The following is a 13,876-nucleotide window of genomic DNA, read 5'->3' on the forward strand; positions in this document are numbered from 1 at the left end:
CGAGCGAGCCCTGTGCCCGGGGCCGGCTGGGGCGCCGGCAGAAAGCCGCTGCCTGCGGGTGACGGAGGAATCGCCRCCGGGTCGGCACCAAACCGACACGTTATTGCCGCAAGTCTTCCTCGCGGTGCGAGGCCAGGAGGGGCCCCGAGAGCGTCYGTCGGCCAGCTCGAGCGGCTGCGGCGGGACGACCCTGGCTCGCTTGGTCCCCCGGGCAGCCGATGTGAGATTTTCCGCTTGCCGCGTTGGTTATTTCATGCGCTCGTACATGCGCGCGGCGAAGAAGGCTCCGGCCTTCCAAGCGCCAGCTGAAAAGCTTCCCGCTGCTCCTGCCAGCTGCCGGCGCCGAGCTCCTTATCGGCCTCATCAGGAAATAGCAGTAAATTAATTTCCCGCGGGCAGAGCTGCCCGGCGTGTTTGCCTCCGCGCTGTTCCTCTGGCCCCTCCGCGACGGCCCCTTCGACGCGGCTATAAACAGGCTTGCGCTGGGCCGGATTAACCTACATTTATCATAATTCCAGCACGGAGCAATAAATGCTCGTTTCGGTGTAAAAGAAGTGACCCGGGTTGTTTCCCGGGCGGAAGGCAGGTATGTTCGGCRGCGTGGAAAGCGCGGAGGTTAACGCCCCGGTGCAGCGAACGCCGCCAGCGCCTGCGGAGCAAAGCTTGTTCGGGACTTTGTGCCCTGGCCCTAAATAAGATCAAATAAAAGCAATGTAAATAGGGGGTGCTCTCGCTATGCCGTTAACTCCGTAGTTCACGGGCAAAGCGGGACCGAGGCTGAGGCTGGCGGGGCTGCGGGAGGGCAGAGGAGTCTGCCTAGGCGGGGGGCCGCGGGTTTGCAGTGAAACGAGGGTCTCTGTGCCAGGAGCAGAGCAAATCRCCTTCCTCCCCTTATCTGCAGCGCAGGGGACCAGTTCTCTTACCAAAATCGGGTTCAGCTTTGGTATATAAATACTAAACCTAGTATTCGTATGCCAAAACTGAACCCACTTTTATTAGCATATTGTTATTAATATTATCTTAAATTTACCAGGCTGGGCTGGATTATGTCGCTTCTCTCTCCGGGCTATCGGGCCACATCATGTCTTGTCTCTCACTGGAGTGTTGCTCTTTCTCCCTCGTATTTCGGAAGGGTAGCAAGCCATCTCCCTCGGGAAACGAAGAGGCGTGCCAAATAATAAATGTTATAGCAARTGCCAAGACAGGGTGTCTCATGCAAACGCTTCCAACCTTGTGCRCTGACCTTTCCCTCCGTATCCTGGAAAGAGCAGTTCCTGAAGCTTTTGTCTGGGGAAGAAAAGCCAAACAAACCGGCTTTCCGCCTCGGCGCTCACCTTGCTCCGCAGCTGGCGGCGCAGCCCGTTCCGCCTTGCAGCCTGCGGACGGACGCCGCTGTTTTGCCGCTGGGGCCAAGCGGTGCTCGCAATAAAAGTTAGCGTAAGTCACCGAAGGCACCGCGGGAAAGGTGCCGCGCGCCTCAGAGGCGCCGTGCCGCAGCGGGATTGCTCCGACCTTCAGTTTTTTTCAAGGCGAACCCGTCTGCCCCCCGAGCCCCCGGTGCGCGGGGAGCCCCCAGGCCGGCGCTCACGGGCCCTTTCCCCCTTTCCCCTCGCTCTCGGCAGGCCGGAGTCTCGCGTGTGGACGGCGRTGCTGCTGCTGGGGACGTGCCTGCTGTACTGCGCCCGCGTCGCCGTGCCCATCTGCGCCGTCGCCCTGAGCAGCCGCTTCGGCTGGGACAAGAAGCAGTCCGGCGTGGTGCTGAGCAGCTTCTTCTGGGGCTACTGCCTGACGCAGGTTATCGGAGGACACATCAGCGACCGGTACTGGAAATTCTGTTTGTGCTTTCCTCCGCTTGGGCTTTTTGAGCAATGCTTTCCGCGGCTGTGACCGCGCAGTTCAGGTCTTGGCAGTGGATGAAGGGTGTCTGCGGGGAGCAGCTCTGCGGGCGCTGCAGGTTGCACCAAGCATGGTCCAGCTCTTCCCATCAGGGCCTCCAGCTCCGATTCACGGGTACTTTTGACTATCCGACTAAATTCCTGGGTCTTAAAATGGAGGCACGGAAGGACTTTGCAGAGGCAACATCTCCAGCAAATGTAGGGAGTGTCCAGATGATAATCGCTGCTTTAACCATTCCTGCGCAGCCACCATAGCGGTTATACTAATGGGCACAGACCAACGTAGCTTTTTTCACCTGGAAAGAGTGGAAAGCACTTTTAGACCGGCATAATGTTTTTAATGGAGGTAGTTTTTAGTACTCATTCGGTTACTGCAATAAAAAAAAGAAAGCCCACATCCTGAAGTGTTAAGCTGATTTAAAAAAAAAAAAAAGAAAAGCAGGTGTAAAGCAGATCTTATTTTAGAGAAGTGATAAATGGTGATGCTCTTGCACGGTTCGCAGCCGCTGCTCACGGGGAGCGTTGTTTGTCCATTAACAGGCAGTTAAATACCCGTGGTGTCGCACAGACGCTCGGAAGGGTTTATAGSCAAAATTGCTAACCAGAGGAAGAAAATATTTCCTTTTCGCAAGGAATTCAGCGCTTTTCTGTTTGATCTGCACGGTCTGTGTTCTGTGCTCTCGTTTCAGCACCTGCGGGTTTTCCGCCCCGTCTTCTTGCGCAATCTTTTCACAAGCAAGCCCCCGTCCCCGTTTCCAGTCATATCTGGGAAAAGCGCATGCCTCCGTTTGATGGTATCAGTTGAAAAAGCAACCACCCCAGCTGGCTTTAAGGAAAGATCTCAGTAATTACCTGCTCCAGTTGCTCTCCCCAACTGCCCCATCCTTAGTGAGCAGCGCTTGCCTATAAAACCGTTTGTGAGAAACACATACCTGGAGGAGGTATGTGTATGCAGAGGAGAAGAACAGGTTGGGCTGAAGAATCACCCTTAAAAACAGGCTAAACCGGGATGAACACTCTTGGGTCTTGTCGGGGGGCTTTGCCCTTCTTGGCCTTTGCTCATTTTTGACGCACGTTTTCTGTCTTCCAGAATAGGAGGTGAAAAAGTCCTTCTCCTCTCGGCGTCAGCCTGGGGCTTCCTCACGGTCGTCACCCCGCTGCTCACCCACGTCAGCTCGGCCCATCTGGCCTTCATGACCTCCTCCAGGTTCCTCATGGGGCTGCTGCAAGGTGAGACGAGACCCTCCGCAGGGCGTCCGTGTTTCCCTGCCCGGGGGCTTCCTTGCAGGGGAGCTCGTGGGCAGTAAATTCGGACGCAAGTTCGGTTTGCGATGCACAAACTATTTTCCCGTGTGTTCGGGCAATCGCCTGGCTCAAAACCGCCTCTACACCTGGAACTTATGCGGGGAAAAAAGTGCCATTTCTAGATGAAGTCACTGCTAAGTCATTCCCCTGTAGAAATCTGCCTGCAAGATGTGGGCTGCCACAGTAGGGAGCTGCAGCTGCTTGCTTTGGAAACCATAAAGGTTCCTGTTTGACCTTCCATTTTTTAAAACTCCTTCAGAGCACTTGGTGAAAATTGGTCCTTATCAGAACTCCTTTGACTCCTTTGGGATGATTTTCCTTCCCTTTTGCTGAGCTGCAACACTGGGGGACTATGAAAATAAGTGCATTGGCAGCGACAAATTTGCTATAGTAGCAGTGATGCTAGAAACAGAGGGTTCGGGAGAAGGCGCAAATAGACCTTGCACGGCCACGGATTCACCCGCTTCATTTTACATCCCTGTTCTGTGTTCACCGCAAGTCTCGTGGCCTTGTCTTGGTGTTTCGCTCCCGCGGGATCTTTTAAATTCGCTTCGCTTTGCTCGCCAGCGGGCGCCAGCCRACTGACCCGTCTTGCTTGCGTTGCCCGCAGGGGTGTACTTCCCTGCCCTGGCCAGCCTCCTGTCCCAGAAGGTGCGGGAGAGCGAGCGCGCCTTCACGTACAGCACGGTGGGCACCGGCTCCCAGTTCGGGTAAGTTCCAAAGGCAGATGCCGCCTTGGCTTTGAGCCGCGAGTGACGGTCTGAGGACGTCGTGTGTGATGAAATGCCGTTAAATAGTTGGAGGCAAAACTTCCAGCCCAAAGTACATGTGGATTCCCGGGTCCTYGAGGATGTTGGCTGCAGCTGAAGAAGCCTCAGGCTGTTGCTGTCRTGCATGCTGATGCACACGTTGCTGAAGAGTTTGTATTCTCTGAAATGCAGTTTGCTCTTGACTGTGTCTAGGATTTATATGTTTTTTTTTTCTTTGCTTTTGAGCCAGACTTTGAAGAGTGTTTGCAACATTTAATTACTAAGGGAAGCAGCCTGATGCAGCAGGAAGAACAGGGGTCAGCCTGAGACTAGTCACCTGTCCTCTCCGATAAATGGGGATAATAGAACTTTCCCATCTCTTTTAATTTCCATGAGAATTTCCCTTCTAAATGGAATGGTTTAAAAGCCCAATAGAAATATTATTGCATTTAACCACTTAGAATCCCAGCGTCCCCACGTCTTTTGCCGGTTCCTCCATTCCCTGGGATGCTTTCTGTGCCTCGGGCACCCCGCTGCCTTTCCCCGCGGAGCGTGCTTCGGCTCAGGGCAGACGAGCACGGCGCGCGTTGGGCGGCTTCGTGGTTTCCTCTCCCTGAGCGACGCGACAGACATCGGCAGGAAACGCGGGGCTCCGTCTGCAGCCGGAGCCCTTTCGCAGACCCGTAAATCGCGTTGTGGTTTCCCTTCCAGCACGCTTGTGATCGGCGGTGCAGGATCTCTCCTCCTGGACTGGTAYGGCTGGGAAAGTGTTTTCTACTTCTCTGGCTTGCTCACTTTGCTCTGGGTTTACTGCACGTGCAAATACCTCCTGAACGAGAAAGGTAAATTCACCCCGCGCGTCCCTGCGGCTGCTGCTCGCTGCCAGCACCCTTGGGAAGGTGCCAGCTATTTTCTGCAAGTCCCCCGAGTTCCCAAGGTGGCGCCTGGTTTTACGCAATGAATTTCGTCCAGGTGTCTTTGCATAACATACAGTGTGTCTGACTCAAGATGCTAAACCCAGGAACAAGAGTTTGAAATAGGAAATCAGCAGTGTAAAAGGTGAAAGTCCCACGCCGGATTATATTGCTGTTGAGAGTCTGATCTAGCCCCTCAGTCCTCCTAAGCAGCAGTGGAAATACCAAGCAGAGCACAATCTTCAAAGTGGATTAAGCTAAAGCAGAGCAAGATACTTATTCCAAAGTAAGAGCATCTACACACAGAGCTTTTTAAGACCAGTTAATCTGGAATATCTGCTCCGAATAACTGTCAGGGAATAATTCCACATATGGGCAAATGCTGGCTACAGCATTACTTGAGCGTGGTCTGTAGGAGCCCTGCTCCTAAGGAGCCCGGTGTGTGCCTGGTGCTGTACAAAATTCAAACCTGGTCCCTGCCCAGAGACATTCCTGTCTAGTTATACCAAGAGATAAAACAAATAGGTGAGGGTGCCTGGATGGGGGAGTGTACGGACCCGGTGAAAGAATCTCGGTCAGTGCACTAAGGCGTTCTCGTAAGCATCCGGTGCAGGTATCGCAAGGAAAAAGGGTTAGAAATCGATTAGGGGTGTTTGTATCGAAGCCTCGCAGGGCTCCTTCCAGCTGCACAGAACGGTGCTGATCACCGCTTGCCTTCATCTGTCTTCTTCCCCGCAGAACTCATCATCCCCTTGGATTATCTGACGAGAGGCCTCGCCATATCCAAGCAGACCAAAGTTCCCTGGAAGCAGTTGTTTAAAAAGGCGCCGATCTGGTAGGTGGCCGCTGCGGCGGCGAGCGCGGTGCAGCCGGCGCGCGTTTCGGAGCCGAGGCAGCGGGGCTCGGACGGCGCCGTCCCTCCAAAGGCTTTTCCACCCCTCTGTGCTTATTTGTTCTGTGTGTTTGCGTTTTGTCCGCTTATTTGGATATTTGGGGAAACATTGCCGGGTTTTCAAATCCCTTCTATATAAATGAAGAACCGAAAAGGTGACCTGGATGAAAGTTAGTTTATTGTTCAGTGGGGGAAGGTGAAGCCTGACTCTAACCGGCAAACCTTTCCCCGCAGCCGGCTGCTCCCGGGGGAGTTGCGCGCTCCTCCCGAGCGATGCTCTCCGCTGCCTTCGTTAGAGATGCTGCTTGCAACGGTGCTGCCAACAGCTGCTGCTCGGGGCCGCTGAGCGGCCGAGGAAGCCCTGGCAAAGCCTCTCGGAGAGGAGCAGCTCTCGCGGCGGGGATGGCGGGGGACGGGGGGGAAGGCACCCGCGTGGCCGCGGCGGCACTTAACCTTGCCCGAACCTGCGAGCGGACGTCAGGCGCCCGTCCAGCGGGCTGCTGGCTCGGGCAGCGAGGCAACGCGTTCCGCAAACCCAGTGCAGTAGTTATCTATGGAAAAAGCTCCGGAAGCAACGACAGTGCTGTAGGGGATTGATTTATAGCGCGGGAACTGAAACACTGGGTTGCTAGAATGGCTGTTTTTCCCCCGGCGTGACCGGTCGCTGCTGCTGATCGTTTCCTCCCCGCCGTGTGTTTTCAGGGCCGTCATCATAGCGCAGCTTTCTACGGCCAGCACGTTCTTCACTCTCCTCTCCTGGCTGCCCACTTTCTTCAAGGAAACTTTTCCCGAGTCAAAGGTAAGTCGGCTTTTTGGCAGGCAGCAGAAAGCGATCGCCGGGCTCCGTCTGCAGAAAGCCTCCGAGCAGGGGAGCACCAGGCGCGGGGGCTTCCCTGGGATTTGGGGTGTCCGGATCGGGCCCCGCGGGATCCTGCGCGGCTTACGCTGGCGTGCAGCCAACGCGCCGACTTAACGCAGCGGCCCCTCCGCTCGCCCGCACCGGCAGAGGGTGATTTGGGGATCCTCCGTGGCTTCTCTTTTCCAGCCCTTCGTGGGCACCTTCCCGGCAGGGAAGAGGGAGTCGTGTTTGGTTTTTAGGCTGCTCTTTGCTGAGGGAAGGAGGGTTTTCAAATGGCACTGAGCTCATGGCGTCGCACCATTGCAGGTGACCACCAGCCCGCTCATTCCTACGTTTACATGTTTTTTTTAACCGTACTGACACTGTAGAGCTCAGAGCAGCCCAAGAAAATTATAATTATCGTTAATAACGTGTACTTTAAAAAACACCGCAGAGGCTTCCCTCTCCTCAGCACAGATGATGTCCCCGTTTTCCAGAAACCTAGTTAAGGCTCACCTGGGCTGCGAGCTGGTGTTTTGGCGTCTCCTTGTTCCCAGACACTGGCACAATCTTTTCCTCAATGGCTCTGTCAGGTTTTAAATAACTTCCAGAGCTGCTTCCAAACGCCTTTTAATATTACGTTTGTAAGGCGCTTTATGGCATACTTGGTATTTCTATTAGAATCATGTATCAAACCAGCAAACGTATTGTTGTGACAAGATCCGTGCACCTCCAGTAATGCGCTTGCGTGGCAGCAATTTGCCATCTGTTAAGCATTATATCGTGGCGCTCTTAGGTAAGATGCTCCATAGGACGTTCCTGCGTCTGATAATCGCTTGCTAGATCTTAATAAAACGCGGCTGCCGAAGGAGGATGACTCCAGCCTCCCGCGAAGGCCGGCGGCCCGTCCCGCCGGTCGGGGCGAGGGAGGCTCGGCTCCCGCCGGCAGGTTGCGTCGGCTCCGGTGCGGCCCAGCCCCGCTGATTTCAGTTCCTGGCGGGATCTAGGCTCCCAAACGTCTCTGAGCAGCCGCAGTCCAGATGACCAGGAATCATCTGCGATTATGAACGTAGCCAGCTTTCGTAATTGAGGACAGACCAAAGTATGTTGCTACCCGTAACGCTGGCTAATCCTGGCTTTAGAAAACCCAGCTACGTTCCCTCGGCTTCGCAGTAATACCGCTAAGGAGCTTGAAGCTGATGTCTGAAACTTTGCCGGCAGTTTCACTGACGACCCGCAAGGCAGCACAACGCATCCCGCTTGCTTTGCCCAGCTGTGCGGCTCCCCGGCACGTCGCCTGGCCGAGCAGCGAGCTCGGCCGCAGCCGGTCCTCCTGCCCCGCTGCAGGCAGAGCTTCCTGCCCCTCCGCCCCGGAGGCGGCATCGCCACGACCGAGTTGCACGCGACAAACCTCCCAAACGCTGCCGCCCCGTCGCGCGCCTGCCGCCCCGGGGACGCTGCGGTGCTGCGGGCGCAGCTGCGAGCGAGCTGCGGAAGGCGGTTCGGGATCCTGCGGGGAGTCCTGCTCTCTCTTTTCTTTTTTTTTATTTCCTTCTCCTTTCTACAAATAGCAAATAAAGCAAACAAGCTCGGCTCTGATGATAGCACGCTTCTCTGGATTTTTGCTCCCTTTTAGGGCTGGGTGTTCAATGTAGTCCCGTGGCTGGTTGCAATCCCGACGAGCTTGTTCAGCGGATTTCTGTCCGATCACTTAATCAGCCAGGGTAAGAGCCCTTTTGGCTTTTCCTCGTTTTTGTCCTAAGTTACATTTACCCTATGCTCTCCTGGCTGGAGAACAAGGTTAACTGTCGAACTGTCCTTGACTGGAACGCTTGCTTTCTCTTCCAGGATATAAAACCATCACCATTCGTAAGTTCATGCAGGTAAGAGGATAAAGGGACCCGAATGCAGCCCGAGCTGCCTGCTCGCCGCCAGCGGCAGGGCAGCCTGCTGGGGAGAGGGGCCGGGTCTCCTGCAGAGCCGGGCGCGAGGCTGGAGACGGAAAGAAAACAGGTTCTATAGCTTTGCTGATAGATTAGCGATCAAAGCGCGTGGGAAATGAGATCCACTTTGTGCCTGGAGATTTGCGAGTGCTCTGAAGAGGTTTGCCTTCACAAAGACCCGCCGTGCACCGTCACGCCAAATGACTCGTCGGATACGGTGGGAAGCCGCAGTAGAAAGATGAGCAGGAATAGAAATGCCAGGGGAGAGTGCAGCACGTCCTCTATAACCCGCGGTAGTGCCTCTGCTTCGCAGCATAGCATCCCGCTGGGCAGGCCTTTGGCACCCAAAAAGGCAGTACAAAAGGGGAAAAAAAGGCCTGAGAAGCACCTGGTGCATAAAGTGTTCTTCGTATTTAAAAGGGAACAGTGTGTCTCCAGAAGACACGCTTTCTTCATCACAGAAGAGCTGCTGCAGCATTTAATTTTCTCCTTCTTCCAGGTCATCGGCTCAGGTGTCTCGAGCATTTTTGCTTTGTGCCTGGGCCAGACGTCCAGTTTTTGCAAAGCTATAGTGTTTGCCTCAGCCTCTGTTGGACTTCAGAGCTTTAACCACAGGTAACGAGAGCGATAAGGACACTAGCTGTGGCGCTTAGCTCTTGCCCATGCCCGTCACGTTGGGGTCCCAAAGCAGGCTACCTCCATCGTTATGTCGGTGCCGAAACCAGCACCGGTCTGAGGGTTGTATATTGGTCTCTGCAAGGCCGGTGGAGTTTAGTGACCACCAGGCTGGAGATGATCCAGCAACACCTGTGGACCTCGTCTGGCTTGGGGAAGGGCTTGACGTATTGAAGAGGGCACTTTTGACCGAGCAGGTAGTAGCACGTGAAGCAGGAGGTGAATTGCGTCTTGATCCTTCTGAGTACTTTAAATGAGCTGCTTTGAATTGAATCCTTTTCCTTCTGTTACTCTCCCGTGTTGCTTCACTCTCGGCCGCTTTCCTTCTTTTCTTCTCTTTATGGTGCTGTTTAAAGTCTAGGATCCTCTGCTCTTGTAGAACAAGCTGAACTGTGTGTAAACGCTGAACAAGACCATCACGTTCCATTAAAACAGCCTTTTTCTCCTCTCTGATTCTCAACAGCGGTATTTCAGTAAACGTGCAAGACCTGGCCCCCTCGTGTGCTGGCTTACTGTTTGGTRAGGATCCCCGAGGGTTTCCGGCCGTCCCGGAAGGACGCTGCGCGGGCGGGAGGGGACACCGCTGCGGGCACGGAAGCTTTCGCAGCAGCAGCCCCGTGCKCCCGCTGGTCTGCGTTTGCAGCCCCAGCTTCCTTCTCTGCGTAGACCTGCCGCTGCTGGGAGCGGGGAAGGGCATGAACATGCCTTTTCGTCTGTGAAATGGTTGCATGCACGGAGGGGTGGGAGGAGGAGAAGCGTTTCATCCTGACGGCTGTCCCTGCCGCCAGCAAGGCGTCTTGCTCGGCACACAGGTCGGCGTCGGGCGGGAACCTTGGTGAAGCTCCCCGCGTCCACGGGTTCCCGCGAGCCGAAGCAATAGGGCAATTTCCCTTTCTTTTCTTTCCAGGGGTTGGAAATACCGGTGGAGCCCTGCTCGGTAAGGTACCTTCCTGCCGCTCCTCCTTTCCGGGGGAGCCCCCTCGCAGCTGGCGGGCAGGGTCCGGCCCCAGCCCTTGCATCTCTGCCTCTTCTCTCCCGTGCGCAGGTGTCGTCTGCGTGTACTTGGCCGGCTATCTGATCGAAACTACCGGCTCTTGGATTTCTGTTTTCAACCTGGTGGCTGCTGTTAACAGCATCGGCCTCTGTGCGTTCCTGATCTTCGGAGAGGCCCAGAGGGTGGACACGGACTCTGCRTACATAGACCTGTAGAGATGAGCTCAGCAAGCCGATGAAGGATAGCAGAGTGCCGTGTCTACGTGTCATTGTTGCACAAGTGCCAAAGAACTTATTTTCTTTTTGTAGAAGTTTAACAGAGGGAAAAAAAATGCCGAGACCCTATACTTAATGGGTCTGAATGAAACCCACGGGAGAAAAGAAATCTAGCGTTCACTTTTTGCTCAGGGGATGGCTGATGGCCTAGAGAGCCGACCAGCTCGACATCGCCAGTGAGAATTTGGCCCRTGTGGCTGGTTTGCCCCAGTCCATTTCTAGTGGGCAAATATCCACGCGGCAAAAACAGCTTATCCTGCTCGACTCTGAGTGGTGCCGCAATCTGCACCCTCGCCGTGGACCACCGGTCGTTCCTTGAGGGAGAGCTGCTTTCGCTGCCGGGAGCTGGTTCCTCTGTGCTCTCCTGTCCTGTGACCACACAGAGGATTGCCAGCTCTTGGGCTGCCRGTCAACACATTTCGTCTGAACTAAATGCAAGGAATAATCCAAAAGAACGTACCTCTGCCCTAAACTGTCCCTTGTGTGCCTTCCTTTTGCAGTATGCTTGATGGGTACAATCCGGGTGTAGAAGAGAATGGGTCGTGCGATGAATTCAAGGCTTCCCTTCAGGGCAAGTGAGGATTTCTGGCTGGATGTCTACTGCGGACCCTGGACGTGAGGTTGCATCTATATTGCCTTCACTGTGCTTGAGCTGAGACTGCAGTTTGCAGGCCGGACTGTTGGATCCAGTTGGTCCATCCTTGCTCAAGGGCTGAGCTCGAGGGCTCCTCTTTACTACCAGCTGGAGAGCAAACCCAAACCAAGGTAGACAACCTCAGACCTGAGAGCAGAAGACCACCCAGAGCCTGGGCTCGCTCACCCAGTGGTTAAGTTTGCCGTTAKATGTACCTGGCAGTATAGACGTAGCCAAGGAATCCTCTGGGAGTTGTTTTGCCGTGTGCTGTGAATGTATATGAAGAATAGGTCATGTTCTGTACTATGGATCTATAATCCCCAATGCGTTCTACTCTATCAGGTGTGTCCTCCATGTGCCTTCAAAGGGGCGCAGGAGATGTTCCAAAGAGCCTRCAACGGGCACGTTTTGTTCCTGTATTAAATGTAAAGCTAATTTCTGCAATGTGGATCCATAGCACCGGATGTGGGTCCATGCTGTTCCCCATATCAGAGGGAAATATTTGGCTTTATATGCCTCTGAGCCTGAATGTCTTAAGTTATTTATAAATATTTTTAAATTTAAGTACCAAATTCTAGAGTCTATTTTATGTACTTGAGGCCTGATTCTGCATGCTTATTTTGTGTGGGGCTCCCGCTGAAACCCACAGCGTTTCCAGAGGGGAAGGTTTTGCCAGCCTATGCTTTTTGGTTTTGGGGGATCTATTTTAAATGTGACATTTCATATTAAAGAAATTCACTGCTTTTCCTCCTACCCCTTGCTTGCAGCCGGAGAGAATCCCTTTGGTTCTCTAGCGCTTACYGCAATGCTTCCGCCGGGGCTTGGGCCCCGATTTCCCAAGGGACCGCGCTCCGGTTTCCGGATGCGGATGTGTCGGCAGGCCCGGTGCGAGCGCAGCTCGTGGAAATCGGGGCCACGTTTGGGCGCTGGGGGCAGCTCCGGCGCTGCGGAGGAGAGGCACAGCCGGCGTCACGGCTCCCGCTTCGCGGCCGCTGAAACCGTGCTCGCCGCGCGGGAAACCTATGGACCTGCACCCGTTGTCTGCAAAAAAGAAAAAAAAAATCCCCCTGCCCCTCTTTTTTTCTTTTTTCCAAATTTCTTCTTGGAGGATATCTTGCAGCCATATTAAGCTTCTAAATACAGAGGTTTATAATGAAAATACAGACTTTTAATTGCAGAGACRCTAATGGGTGCCACTAATCCAAGTTGAGCTACTTACAGGGGTATTAAGAGATAAAGATGCAACTGCCTGATGCCTTCACTAGAGAATATAGCGTCCGGGTGGCCTGATTTGGGGCCAGAGAGATGGGAAAGAACGTTTCCTCCCTCTTTGCTTTTTCCCCGCTGTGGGCTGGTTGCTCCTGTGGGTACAGCCCTGTGCCTGGGGTACCGCGCCACGCGGAGCCGGGACGCACGAACGCTGCCGCAAACGATGCCGGCATCTCTTCGCCAGCCTTGCGTCTGGTCCAGTCTGCGCAGATTTTTTGCACGGCCTTTTCTATGGTGACACACGCACACACACAAAAGTGTTTGTTTTTTTTTTTAACATCTCCCTTGGCCATTCGGTGTTCCGGGTCCGGCACAGCAAGGATTGCCCCACTGAGAAGGGAGGAAATTCTGGTTCTCTCTGCTAATTCCTGGTTGCACCATCTCTTGCGAAAGAGTTGGATTTATCGGTTTAGATGGCCCTCGTTCAGATGAGGGGGGTCAGGGAACCCCAGGCTCTGCAAGCTGCTGGGAAATTCGGAATTGAGATCTTAAAAGTCCCAGGTGCTGTGCCTTCTTTGCTGTTCCAAATAACACTTTGGTGGGTCATCGGGATTGTCTCTCTGTAAACTCGCTAATAAGTTATATGTTTGAAGGACATTTGAGGCTTCGGTTTCATTGTGTTCACCCGCCTTTGGCAAAGTACTGAAACCGTTTTGCAAAGCTGTGCTACTATTAGTCTTGCCAAAGCTTGCCGTCCGAGCGGTTTTGTTACAGAAGGACCTACAAAAATAAAGGAGGATAATCACGTGGGTAGCGTCTGATTTTCATTGGAGTGCTCATTTGCGTGCTCAGTAAGGGACAGCCAGAGCCCAACTATGCTTAATGCGACCAACTTGCTGGAGGCCGGGGYGGCAGGGCTGGGGGAGCAGCAGCCGGGACCTCAGCACGCTTCTGGCTACCTGCTCTTCCCACCTGTTTTGCCCCAAAAAGGGAACTGGAAAAATGCCTGAAAACCTGGTCTTCAACAGAGCTATGGTCACTACAGCATTAGGGTCCAGTAYAGAGGTAGATATAGATGGATACAGTCCAGTCTATATACAGATGGATATAGTCCAGTATCAGTTGTTAGAGTGATACCATAAGGGAAAGAAGTCCTCTGTTAGGTGGGATACGCACCTGCCTTATGGACTTCTCTACTGCTGAACTTTCAGGCTTCTAAGACAAGCTTTGGGGAACTTGCAGTCTTTTTATAATACTGGTATCGGAAGTAAATGCTCGGATAATGCACGTGGGTAGAGAAAAGGAAAGGAAAGGAGAGACGCGTGGGGTTGAGAGGGAGCAAGCCAAGGAGGGGAGGACACCAGGGGCCGTGTGACTTCTGCCATAAACGTCCCCTTACCAACACGGGGGTCTGCCCTGCACTGCCCCGCGGCCGGGAGGCGGGAGTGGGGGTTGTTCCCGAAGGATGAGGGCTAGGAAGGGGAAACGCAATAGCTAGGCACATCTCCTTGCGCTTTTCTTTCCCACCTGTAGAAACTGCAGCGGGACCCCCC

General features: G+C 54.1%; 1 protein-coding gene across 1 annotated transcript in view; it reads left to right on the plus strand.

Annotated features, from left to right (window-relative positions):
* Nucleotides 1-13,124, plus strand: part of SLC17A9 (solute carrier family 17 member 9) — a 16,689-nt gene extending 3,565 nt beyond the window's left edge. Inside the window, exons 2-13 of the mRNA XM_026057363.1 lie at nucleotides 1,623-1,820; nucleotides 2,986-3,125; nucleotides 3,811-3,910; nucleotides 4,661-4,791; nucleotides 5,602-5,698; nucleotides 6,458-6,554; nucleotides 8,230-8,317; nucleotides 8,442-8,476; nucleotides 9,036-9,151; nucleotides 9,675-9,730; nucleotides 10,119-10,148; nucleotides 10,257-13,124. Coding sequence (XP_025913148.1) covers nucleotides 1,623-1,820; nucleotides 2,986-3,125; nucleotides 3,811-3,910; nucleotides 4,661-4,791; nucleotides 5,602-5,698; nucleotides 6,458-6,554; nucleotides 8,230-8,317; nucleotides 8,442-8,476; nucleotides 9,036-9,151; nucleotides 9,675-9,730; nucleotides 10,119-10,148; nucleotides 10,257-10,420 — 1,252 coding nt within the window. The 3' untranslated portion in view covers nucleotides 10,421-13,124. The remainder of the gene's footprint in view (nucleotides 1-1,622; nucleotides 1,821-2,985; nucleotides 3,126-3,810; nucleotides 3,911-4,660; nucleotides 4,792-5,601; nucleotides 5,699-6,457; nucleotides 6,555-8,229; nucleotides 8,318-8,441; nucleotides 8,477-9,035; nucleotides 9,152-9,674; nucleotides 9,731-10,118; nucleotides 10,149-10,256) is intronic.
* Nucleotides 13,125-13,876: the final 752 nt, after the last annotated feature.

The sequence above is a fragment of the Apteryx rowi genome, unplaced genomic scaffold (assembly GCF_003343035.1).
Source record: "Apteryx rowi isolate R43461 unplaced genomic scaffold, aptRow1 scaffold_0, whole genome shotgun sequence".
NCBI lineage: Eukaryota > Metazoa > Chordata > Aves > Apterygiformes > Apterygidae > Apteryx > Apteryx rowi.